General features: G+C 43.4%; 1 protein-coding gene across 1 annotated transcript in view; it reads left to right on the forward strand.

Moving 5' to 3' along the window:
• Positions 1 to 12,411, forward strand: part of mrpl23 (mitochondrial ribosomal protein L23) — a 30,973-nt gene that overhangs the window by 615 nt on the left and 17,947 nt on the right. The window contains exons 2-3 of the mRNA XM_084017002.1: positions 966 to 1,088; positions 9,060 to 9,142. Of these exons, the coding sequence (XP_083873128.1) occupies positions 966 to 1,088; positions 9,060 to 9,142 (206 nt within the window). The remainder of the gene's footprint in view (positions 1 to 965; positions 1,089 to 9,059; positions 9,143 to 12,411) is intronic.

Here is a 12,411-nt window from a genome sequence, read left to right on the forward strand (position 1 = left end):
CATATGTGCATTTTGTCAGTTATTTAAGAATATCTGGAAGATGGTGTTAAATGGATTAATGCATAAGCTTCATTATATTCATTATATTTTATTTATATATAAATTATTTGTTGACACCTTGTGGAATGTGTAAAGATGATTTAACTGACATGCCCGAAATAAACAAATAAACTAAACTAATGTGACGGCAATAAGCGAGAGCTGTTAGATGACATTTGTTACAAACAAATATTTTAATCACATAATCCAAACCACTTGATTCTGAGGTAAAACAGAAAGTAGGCGACAAATCTGTAATGTTGGTAATTTCTCATTGTCATACCAAGAAAACCGTGCAGGCAGGTAATGAATTTCTCTTCTCGTCTTTAAAGAAAATTTTAGAAAGTGTTTGTCTTTCAGATTTTCTTCATTTTAACAAGTGCACAGAAATGCATGGTGTCTCTTTCGTACCACTACCCAAAAAAGTCTTAAACATAATGCATATCGGACCATTTTCAAGTGAGGCCTGCATGAAGAGCTTTTTTGAGTTGGTTTCAGCCAATTTTAGTTAAAAAGCTACACTTAGAGCAGCAGACTAACAGAGTTTTTTACCAGCTGGTGAACATGGTGGAGCATTTAGCAGCTAAAGAGCCAAGTATTTCCATACGTCATTACATACATCACATCAAGGCACAGTGTGTGGTTTGTGTGATTTTGGATGGCAAACCACAAATAGTGATCACATCCTGTGGTTTTTCATTACGCAGCTCTCTTTTGAAACAGATCTTTTTTATCTCTCTATCAACTTTTGACAACAACGGCTTTTGCAAAAAAAAAAAAAAAAAAAAAAAAAAAGCACCACACAATTCAACATGATTACTTGTGCAGCTTTAATATCCTCCCAGTTGTTTGTGTGATTTTATGGAAATACGACAGGATGTCTGGAAACGATAATGGAGATGATATGAGTCTGGTTCTCTCCTCAGATACCCTCTGTTCCAGCTGGGAAACCCTCAGCTGAGGATCTTCAGACCTAACTGGTTCCTGACTCTGGTGAGGCCAGGAAAAGAGCAGCCTCCTGACACCGCCCAGTTTCGTATTCCTATGGAGTAAGTCTTTGCCTACAGATCTTCCCTGTCCTCGTGTGCAGAGATGCATTAGAGAAATACAAAGCATCTCAATCAAAGGGATCAGTATAATGGATGACAGCTGGTTCCTTATGAGAAGTCATTTTAGGTTTATTGTTGTTGAACATATGAATTGTTCCAAAGGTGAATTAGTAAACTGTAAGCATCCACTCAAATGCTCAATGGCTTACAGTGCTGCTTAAGAATCAGAATATAACTGGCTGATGATACATTTTACAATTATGAGACTACAACTTCAGTCGTATTTTATTTGGCATCGCAGTAATTGTGGTTATTACTTTTTGTAAGACTATAGTAGTAGTTTGGTCAAACTATTATATAATGAACACATGTTTCACGTTTAAGGTTGCAATAATTTGTTTTTACTGGCGCGGAAGCTGTCTTGCTGGACCGGTATTATGCAACTACAGTTGGGCATCATGGCCACCAGGTGGCGTGACAGCCTCAAGAACAGTAATCAGTGGCTCAGTCCTCAACAGGGAAGACAACTCTTACCACCTTATGGCTGTCTGTAATGACTTCACTTGTGATGGTCACTTGTGAAGGGCTGACATGGGCCAACGGGTGGCAGGTCTGTTTGTGTTTTGATTTGGCGCTGCAGTGGAGGCCCGGACCATGTTGTAGACGGCGAGATGTCAACTATTAGTTATCTAGAGGAGACGGTATTAATCTACACAGAAAATTAAAGTGAAACTTGATCATTCTCCATTCTGTTTGTTCGTGCGTGTATATATTTGACTGCTCTCTTAGTTCCAGGAGTTGAACTGTTTTGTTAATGCAAATATCTAATCAGCTAATCATGTGACAGCAACTAAGCCCATTCAGGCATGTAGACATCATCATCGTCAAGACGATCTATTACCTAGCTTCGGATGTTTTTCGCATGGTTGTTGGTGCCTGACTGATTGGTACGCTCAATTATGTCTACGTTTTGCAGAGAATGCTCCAAAACAAAGAAAATAAATCTGGTAAGTGGAAGTTGTCTGGGAGAAAATGCCTTGTTGAGGGCAGAGGTCAGAGAATGACCAGACCGGGTCGATCTGATAGAAAGACATCATCGTCATCATCTCGTCTTAGTAATGGGAAGAAAAGGTCGAACATATTTAGTCATAGTTTTTCACTGATGAAATTCACGCTGGTTTTGGACGACACTTATTCTGTCACGAAACGCAACAGGAGGTCCATATCATCAGTCAGTCCTTAGTAGCGATGAGTGGATTTTGACTGCCTCCGCGAGCCAAGGTCACCGAGGTTAGCAGCGATCCTCGGGCGTTGAGAGACCACACTAGGGAGAAAAAATTGAAGTTTGAGGCAGATCATCTATGTGTCTCTGGTGGGGTTTAGACCATAATCTGTTCATCCAGGTGCCTGGCCTCCCACTCTGATTCTTGCCTCTTCTCTGCCAAAGTCCTGGGGTGCTTATGTAATTGAGTGTGTGCGTGTGTGTGTGTGTGTGTGTGTTTGTCGGTGCGGGTTAGTCAGTGAAAATGGTGTGTGTCTTTGTGTATATATGCACAAAAGTGGGTAAGTGCAGGGTGCGTGTGTGTTTATAAGGGTGTGTAAGGCTTTTTTTTCCCTCACAGGCTTTGATGCCTGGGAGAGGTGCATGGCTGATTGATATGCTGCTGGGCTCTCAGTGTGTGCTTGAAACACTGTTATTTTTTAACTTTTTTTTTTTTTTTTTTTTTGATACACACAATGTAGTAAATTGACACCGACGGAGAGCCACGGCGACACAAACCAAATATCACTCCCACTCGTAGCTTATTGATGAGTCTGAGTCATTACAGCAGTGAAAGCTGTTCTAGTTATGACTCGAGGGTAGGCGGTGTTGGTGTGGAAAACACCAACACCAGCTGTTAATGAGAAGTGGTAATGTTGACAGGACAGTGGCCTTTATCTCATCGACACCTGGTGGCACCTTGGTCACTCTCGCTGTTTTCTAGTGTTTATTGCTTGTTTGCAGTATCACTCACTTGTAATCATCTGCGCATGTCTTTTTTTTTTTTTTTTTGTCCCGCCCTGGCCTCTGTAGTTTATTGTGCTTCACTTAAACGCTTTGCAACGCATCCAAAACCAATCCCTCTTTGGCACTTGTTGTTTGAGACACCTGGACGGCGCTCTCTCAGAATTCTCTTTCTACCTGCTGGAGGGACATATTTGTTTGTCTTTTTGATTGTTCCCAAAGCTTTTGTACTATGTTGGTATTTCCTCTCCGCTCCAGAAGGAACATCATCAAATTTCTGGGTTTGCACACACACACACACACACACACACCTTCATGCCTCACCTTGAAGGGCTGGCTAGAGGCCAACGCTGACGCGCACACAAAGGAAAGAACGCTGAATGTTGTGTTCGCGGCTACTCTACTATGCTATCTAATAACTATGAAACCAGACCATGCTGCAGTTTCTCACTGCAAACCAGACCGGAGGGAACTAACCGTACCACGCAACAGCTCAGCATCCCCTTCCCACTCTGACAAGTGTTCAGTACCTGTTGAATCCAAAAACTTTATGATCACCATGGCGATCACTCGTTTACTGTTCGCCCCTTTCACTTCATAAACTCGTGGCTCAAGTTGGATTAATTTTCACGCTAATTGACCTCAGTTTATGCCAGTTCATGCCTCAGTTTATGCCATAGGAAGTCATTTAAATTGTCATATATACACATACACACACACACACACACTTTGACAGGCGGACTGGAGGAGCCGGTGATCGATCCACCGAACTTCCGATTAGAGGGCGAGTCGTTCTCTACCTCTGAGACACAGCCGCCCCATTTATAGCCAGTAGACGAGTATAACCATAACTATCAAGTCTTTACTGACCTCTCTTCTGTAAGGGGTTTGGTGACTCCTGCTGACCCGTTCTTTGATCTATTTCTTTCCTATTGTCAGACCAAAACCCCGAACAATAAATGTAATCCTTCACACGCTGCTCTTATACTCTCAACTTCTCAACTATCTCTTCTCTCCCTAAGTCTCGGGTTCCTTAATGGCTTTCCCTCCAAACAAAGTATGCCATTATGATCGTGATACTTAGTGTTGAGCAACTTCTGTGCATGCATTGTCTCTGTAGATGGGAGGGTTAAAGCAGTGAGTGTGCATATCTCGACCCAAACCCGACAATGGGGCCGGCTGACAATGAGTAGTGGCTTTCTTTAGCCTTTCATCTGCACAGAAAACAACTCTCCTGTTTCATTCTCACCACTAAGCCGCTCTGACACAATGTACTTTGATGTGTGTGTGTGTGTGTGTGTGTGTGTGTGTATAGACCGTTTGGTGTACTTTGGATGTTTGCTGCACGGTGTGTTAATAAAGGTTACACCTAAAATAAAGTCTGAGAGGCTTATTGGACCACACAATATTAACATGTCAGAAGGGGAAATTCAGCTGTTTCTTGTTGAGGAATGCTCCTGCTCTTTTGAGATCACGGCTTGTAGGTTAAAGTCGTCCTGTCTGTCAGCCACTCATGCTAAAGGTTTACCTATGTGCGCAGCTTGTCTTTGCTCACATATTTTTCCTTGTTTTGGCATGTGTCATCATATTTTCCACTTATACCATTACATAAATTTGCTGTATTAGCTGCTACAAGAGTAATTCAAACAGAAAATTTGGTCAGCAAATTGTAAGAATAACATCTGTGTCAGTCTTAATAGAGGTTTGGCAGTCACCATTTCATAAATGTTTTTTTGGGGTAACGTGAAGCAACTTACATACAGGAAAAAGAGGCCATATAGTTGATGACTTGTTGAAGGATTGAGGCTCCTCTAAACTGCAGTAAGCGCCTGTCGCTTGCAACTCTGCATCACCTCTGTGTGGCTGCATCCTCTTCTTTTCCATTCCCTTGTAATACTTAAAGTTGATCTGCCAACCAAAAAAAAAAAGGCCCCATAAAAAGCCCAAATGTAGATGCAGCCCAGTTTCTATCAAACAAGGAACCACATTAAAAGCTTTCCAGTGGTTTGTCAAGTCAAGTTGCTAAAACAAGCGACCTTTCCAAGGAGGATTCATGGCAACCACAAGAAGCATGATGGTCACTGAATCATCTATACACAAAGTAATGTTCATCCTCCAAACAAGAAGGACATGACAACAGCATTCTTTTGGATCAAATGTTATTATAGTGATTATTAATTTTCAAGGGCCGTGGCACGGCATTCAGTTTATACAGCGGAGCAAACACGCTGCATTTTCGAAGCGTGACTCACCGTGATGACCGCTAATCCTACTCAAAGATGAAACTCAACTACCAGATTAACATAGTTTTTCACGTAACATTCATTCAGTTGCGCACTTTCCCGCCACTAAACCAACTGTTTGTTGTTAATGTGAAAGAGGGTCTACGTTGGTATGTCCACTTATCTTAAATCAGAGGTTATTTAGGGTCAAACCTGCAGGTGGCGGCAATTAATTTTGGTACAGTGAAGAGAACGTTCATATTGCACATTTTATCAAGGCGTTTAGATCAAAATGGTATCCATATTTGTACCTTAAAGTTTAGTCTCATTAACTTATTCAGTAGTGATGTTGATGCCATGCAGTGTTGATAGAGCTTGTTGGTTTTTGTAATCATTAGTCAGCCTTTACAAATGTTATTCAGCCGAAACAATCCAGATCTGCTTAACCTTTGTGTTTCAGTCAATATCGTGCATTGTTGTTGGAGATCATTGTGAGTGGGTGGTTGTATAGGACATCCGGTACGTACGAGGGAGACACCACCCATTCACTTGGCAGATGTTCTTTTAGCACCAGTGCATTAATAAAAAAAAATGCAGAAGTTTATGAGCATTCCGAATACTTTCACTATCCTTATCATCAAATCCAAAGTCCAGTCTTACACTTTTTGCAATCTCACCCTTTCACCTACTTCTCTCGTAGGCTTTTGGGTCACAGGTGTGAAAATGTGTTGGCCCACATTAGGAGAATAGGAAATCTCCTGGAGCATGTAGCTTCACTGCTCAGGATGGATTACATTTGAGTGCACCCGATAGAGGTGTGCAGGTTAATCTTGTGGAATCACAAATCTGCTGTATTGTCGCACAGAAACAAACCCTCGGGGGCAATCATGGATACCCTATTCCCTCTGCTGTGCACTGCGTCCCCTCAGAGACATGTTCCTTTGAGCACTACTTGATTTCAAATGTAGGTCTTGCATCTCTCCTCGACACCACCTCCCCAAAGCGGAGAAAAATAACTTTTTTTGTTTTTGTTTTCTGACAAAGATGCCAGTGTTCCCGTTTTAAACCTGCTCGGCAACACAACGGGACCATAATTGAACCTAATCCATCATCTGCGTCATCAGATGCCCTTCTAGGTTTTGCGTTTGGAGTTCTTTCATCATCTTGGGCGAGGGATCTTTGTAGCATGTGTGTTTATAAATATACACCAGTTGCTGAGGAACGATGCCTTTTAGCCCTGGCAGTTGCTGGAGGCAGGTTTTCATTCTGAGGCAGAGGTGTGAAAGGTTAGCTTGCGGAGTCAGATGGGTGTTTATACTGGTATGATCATCAGATGCTGCCTGCATCACTACTGGAGACACCCCGCCCGTTGTCTAAGTTTAGCCTTGTTTATGTAGACGCTTAACTTGACATTTTCTCCTCCGCTTTCAGCTCAAGGTTTTGGGGTGGATTCCAGTTTTAGCTGAAATGGGAGTCGTGTATTGACTCATGTTAGAGAAAAAAAGCTACCTAATGGCTGTAAATCTAGTGTTCAGTATTTATGTGTGTGTGTATTCATTTTAAATCTTTAAACGTAACCCCGTTGCTCGCTATATGTACGAGAATAGGCATCTTTTTCAGAGTAACATGACCACGCTTGCGCATGTTTCATATGCTGTCTCTACGATTGTGGTGGCTGGATAATTTGAGTGGTGAAAGCAGTAGGATTTAGATTCCATTAATCAGGATCAGTGTTCCCTCTGCTAATGATCCAGAGGAGACCTCGCAGTCCCCAAGCCACTCTCCTCCTCCAGTTCCCCGCCCCTGCTTTCTAGGAAAACCGTCTCTCAGCGTGATCACTTTCTTTCTTCCTTCTCTTGATCTCGAGTACCCCCGGTCAATGCGCTCTGCTTCATTGCCCTCCCACACACACACACTGTCAGATGGGGGTTACGGGGGGGATGTGGGTGTGCAAATGGAGCAGAAAGGAGCATCTGCATGCCGCATCGGAGACTCATTTCTCTCTTCTCGACTCGGTAAAGGGAGACAGATAGGCCTAAAGGGGCCTTAACAAGTTTGTTTTCACATTTCTTCACACGATGATGTAGAAACATCTTCATCCTAACACCCCTAGTGGTCCTGCATCAGTACTGGGTCTGAGCGAGAGAGAGAGAGAGTTCAGTGAGTGCTCAGTTCACCCGCCTCTCAAAGGCATGTGCCTGAAGTTTTGGTAGGAAAACCCTACCGTAGTCAAGACTCACCACATCAAACCATCCTGCTTCTATAATGGTGGAGTCAAATGTGGAAATAGTTACCAAAGTATCGTAAATGCAAGATTACCTCTCTTGATAAACACAACTTAGCAGGTCAAATGGAAGTGTTCTGGGTCTACATCAGTGTCAACTTTGCCAAAACTTAGCGTATTATAGAGGACAAGGCAATTGTTTGTACAGCGTGGAAACATATATTACATCATTCTTAGGTACAAAGAGTCTTTGTGTTCACTGATGGGATTTTCTCATGCAAATGTTGCCTCACCTAATATTGTTGTGCTGTTTCCTCTGAAAAAAATGGGGGAATATTACATTATTCCGTTCTATCAAAGAAATATATGAGGTGATAGAAGACCCCCATATCCGAGGCACTCATGTCAGACCACAGCGTCGCTATTAAGCACTTTGTCAGACGCATTTGGGAAGTGCTCTCTACCAGGCTAATCCAATTGGCTAGATTGATTAGCAGTTAAAAGCCTTTCTTCCTCTGGACGGAGCAGTGCGTTCCAAATGCTGCCCAGTGGGCTAGCTTTAGCCGGTCTGGCCCACCGGATCAGTTGGTGCCAGGCCCACTTCCTGTGTAGGGTTTCACCGGGCGCGATCGATACATGCAGACAGCAAATTGGATGAACACCGACACTCACATTTCTCTTCTCTCCACTTTATGGTTCAGAGAATAAAAGCTGAATATGGCTTTGAGTGTCCTGTCGGTTACAGTAGGTAATATAACAGCACAGCTTATGGGAATGCAGTGTAGAAATAGACTTTATTATTTCTATGTCTGTCATTGAAATGAATGTGTTATTTGATGGACAGTGATGCAACATGTAACCCTGAAATTGCTGGACTGCAACCTCCATCTCTCACACACACACACACAAACACACACACACACACACACACACACACACTGGTAACACATTCTTAATTAATAAATGTACATGTTAAGCAGTAATCTGATGTCCCCTATACTATATATGTGATTAGATAAGATATCACATAAACAGCCTTTATTAAGGCTTTTTCTGTAAAACAGCGCCCCCACCGGTACACCAGTAACACCTCAGGTGGAGAGTGGTATTGCAGCACTTTGCTTTACTGAGAAACACGTTAAATTCATATTTCAACACGTGCTTTTTGGTGGATTTTGTGTTTGCTGGATTAAAGGAGATGCTTGGACAGATTCAGAAAAGGTAGTGAGTCTAATTTTATCATAACATTTGGTTGGCATTTAGGGCTGCGTTGTTCTGTTTCTTGTTTTTTTTAATGGAGTTCTGCTGATTTAGACACCAGCAGAGTGTGACGAGCAGCCCGTGTCGTGCTTTATTCATATTTTCAAAGTATTGACTCCATCCTTCTAGTTATCTTAAGCTAAATCCTGGACCTGTAGTTTATGTTTGACTGCTGCAAAGTTAAACCCGTCGTCTTGTGGATCCATTCATTCTCCCCTTTTCTCACCCCATTTGTGTTTTTCTCTTTTTTTTCTGGACAGAATGACCAAGTGTGACGTAAAGAACTACCTGGAGAAGATCTACAACGTCCCTGTAGGAGCGGTCCGCACCAGGATACAGTTTGGTGAGTGTCCTCACTGCTTTGCAACAAGCACATACGGAGATCTGTCACGTTTACAGAACTTGGAGTGGTCGCTTCTTTTCGAATCAGATCTGATTGTGGTCAGTTTCAGATGTATCAAGTACCATAACTTCGAGATGGAAAGGATTTGTCTTACATTTATCTTGTATTTATCCCTGACAGGGCAATTGTATGCAGCCATTGTTTTGGTTCACTCAGGCCTGAAGTGTTAATTCCAAGCTCTGCGTGGGTGGAATAACTCACATAAACTTTATCCCTGTGGAGGTTTGTGCCATTATTTGGATTTGGCTTTATCTTTGCTTCCGGTATACAACGTATTTTCTTTGACGCATTAAGAGCGTGAAGAGTTCTGGGGAAAGGAAAAAAAACCCAGAAAAAATACAGACATTGCCTGAGTCACTGACCTGACGGGAATAGCTAGTGGTGGAAGAAGTTTACTCACCATGACTGTATATCTATGTAAAGACGTGGCGTCCATACTGTTGAGAGAGGGTGTTAATGCGGCGGTGAAAACACTTGATTCATGGTATGCAATACCAAGCCACAAACATTTCATCCAAATTAAAATCCTAAAGTTGTACTGCAGCTGCTGTGAGTAAATCGAGCAAATGGTGCACACACCCACACACACACACACACACACACACACACACACACACACACACACACACACACACACACACACACACACACACACACACAGTCTCAGTATGCTAAACTCTTAACTTCCACAACGCATTAAACTCAGCAAACACTGTGAAGTATATAAATAGTTTGATTTGATGACTTCCACATGGACTTCCACAAGACAACTCACTTTGATGAATGTTTAAAAATGGAAGGAACTATAATCAGGAACTATAGATTGGATGATATAGTATTTTATCGCATAAAAACTACTTTTTTTCACTATTGGATTATTTGTAAATATTGTCACAAGTGACTTGAAAGAGCTGTCTAGCTTGCTATCATGGTAGAAAAGGGAAAAATAGAGCCTGATTCTTTTTTTTTTTTAAATACATGATAGCAAAATATATATAAAAAAAGATTTATCCTTTATTTTTCCAGGGAGAACTTATGATTTCTTAAAACTGAAAAATGATTCCAGGATGTTTAAGGCTGTTTTTTGTAGTGATGAGCATATTTTGAATATAGGATAATATTGTGAATCTAAATTACTTTGAGCAGGATAACCGTGACATGAAGTTGTCATATCATCCTTCCTAGCAGCAACTTGACTGAGTTATTAGTGTGTAAAGCTACTGGATGGAATTCACAGAAGGATGACTTTTGTTTCCGTGAAGCGTACCCTCAAAGTTATTCTGCTTCCAAGTGGTGGTGAGTGGCAATTAGCCCTTTCAGCTCGCGACGTAGATGTTCTTCCCACTGACATGCAGCAGCGGGAGTGTCTTCCAGCGGCTAGCTGCGGTAGTGGCTAGTGTGCCTGGCTCTCCTTTCCCACTAACACACACAGCTGCTTATCTGACAATCTGCTGCTGCAGCATTCCAGCCTCCAGCTGTCCCAGGACACCCCACGCTCCCTCCACACAAACACACACTATTCACTTACAAACTTGCAGCTTCGGGGCCTTAAGTGCCCCATCCCGTCCACACACATCCCAGCCCCCCCCCCAACAGCCAATAGTGCTATATCATTGACTTAACAATCCTCTTGACTTCGTATTGGGGGAGAAACTTAAGTTTGCAGTGACTCATAAAAGGGGTCCCTGCAAGTCTTGGGAATTTCCAAGTTCATGGAAGAAGTAGAGGACGTAGACGCTGGTGGATGTGCTGAGATGAGGAGGCACAAGCTCCCTCTGTGTTGCACCTGAAGGGCCACCAGGAGCCCCCTCTACCTCTGGAGGGGAGACTGGGAAGGAGAGGGAGGAGGAGGAGGAGGAGAGAGGCGCCTAGCTCGGCCTAGCCTACAGTTTGGAGGACCCATTAACGGTGTTTATTACGTTTGTGTCATTAAAAGCTGGGGGGAAAAGGAAAGCCCCTCAGGAGGGCGGGTGGAAGGAAAGCAGTGAACTGTGGGGGGACGGAGAAGAAAGGGCGGCTCGGGGCCCCCGGTATTCCAGAGGTGCGTCAGAGAAGGTATCCCTGTCTGCGTCAGGAGTTCCACTCCATTGGCAGCATAAAGACGGCAACAGGCGAGCGAGGGGTGCAAAACGACCCTTTCTTCCCTCCATGGGCGGCAGGGGTATTTTGGAAGGGGTTGCCATGGTTACCCCTCCGGCCTGGGATTTGTAACGTGATAGCCGGCTGCCAAACCGCAATCTCAAAGTGGGAGAAATTGTGCTTGCGTTTGCGAGTGTTGCATGAAAGCTCTGTCTGTGTGTCTGTATGTGTTAGGAAGCATGCGAATTAAGGGGAAACACTTTGTAGCTTTTCAAGGTGTGCGAGTGTGCGAGTGTGTCTATGTGCGTTAATCTTGTGTGCTTTTTGTGTACGTGGGGGACAGGTTGCTCTTTCAAAGGTTGTAGCAGTTCCCTGTGGGTTTCCTCAGCAATCACAAACACCATCTTTCTCACACACACACACACACACACACACACACACACACACACACACACACACACACACACACACACACACACACACACACTCTTCGTTACCTCTGTCTCCCACCCACACAGGGGCCTCCAGTTAGCTGGGGGGGGGGGCTTTTACAGCCCTGCTCAGGGCTTTCCCTGAACAGTGGGCTGCCTGGCTAGTGATTACTGACTACATATATACGATGCACACACACACACACACACACACACATACACACAAATGACTCATTATAGCGGTATGTTTCCCTTGTTTTTCATGTCATAAACCGTTCCCATGGCAATGGCAGTTACTCGGAGGGCCTGTTGACTTGACCACCAGGGTCTCGTTGAGATTAGAGGTCTAAGGCAGAGATGAAACGTTTGATGCTGAGGCCATTATCCGTCATTGATGGTGGAGTTTTCGTCGCAACGTAATGATTAAGTTACCTGCGTGAAGTGCTTGTAAGTTTAGTAAAATGTTCTTTTGATCGGATCGATGATTTATTTGCAAACTCCCAGCCTAAATACACACATACGCACACACACACACACACACACACACACACACACACACACACACACACCCAGCAGCTCCCAGAGTCCCCTGTCTTCCAGACTTGGAGAGAGGATGATGTCATCATCATCTCCAGCTGGGGAAGAGGTTAACCTGCCTTCAATAGTCAACAAGATCAAGCTCCGCTCTACCGCGCACAC

The sequence above is a fragment of the Eutrigla gurnardus genome (genome assembly GCF_963514095.1).
Source record: "Eutrigla gurnardus genome assembly, chromosome: 9".
Classification (NCBI taxonomy): domain Eukaryota; kingdom Metazoa; phylum Chordata; class Actinopteri; order Perciformes; family Triglidae; genus Eutrigla; species Eutrigla gurnardus.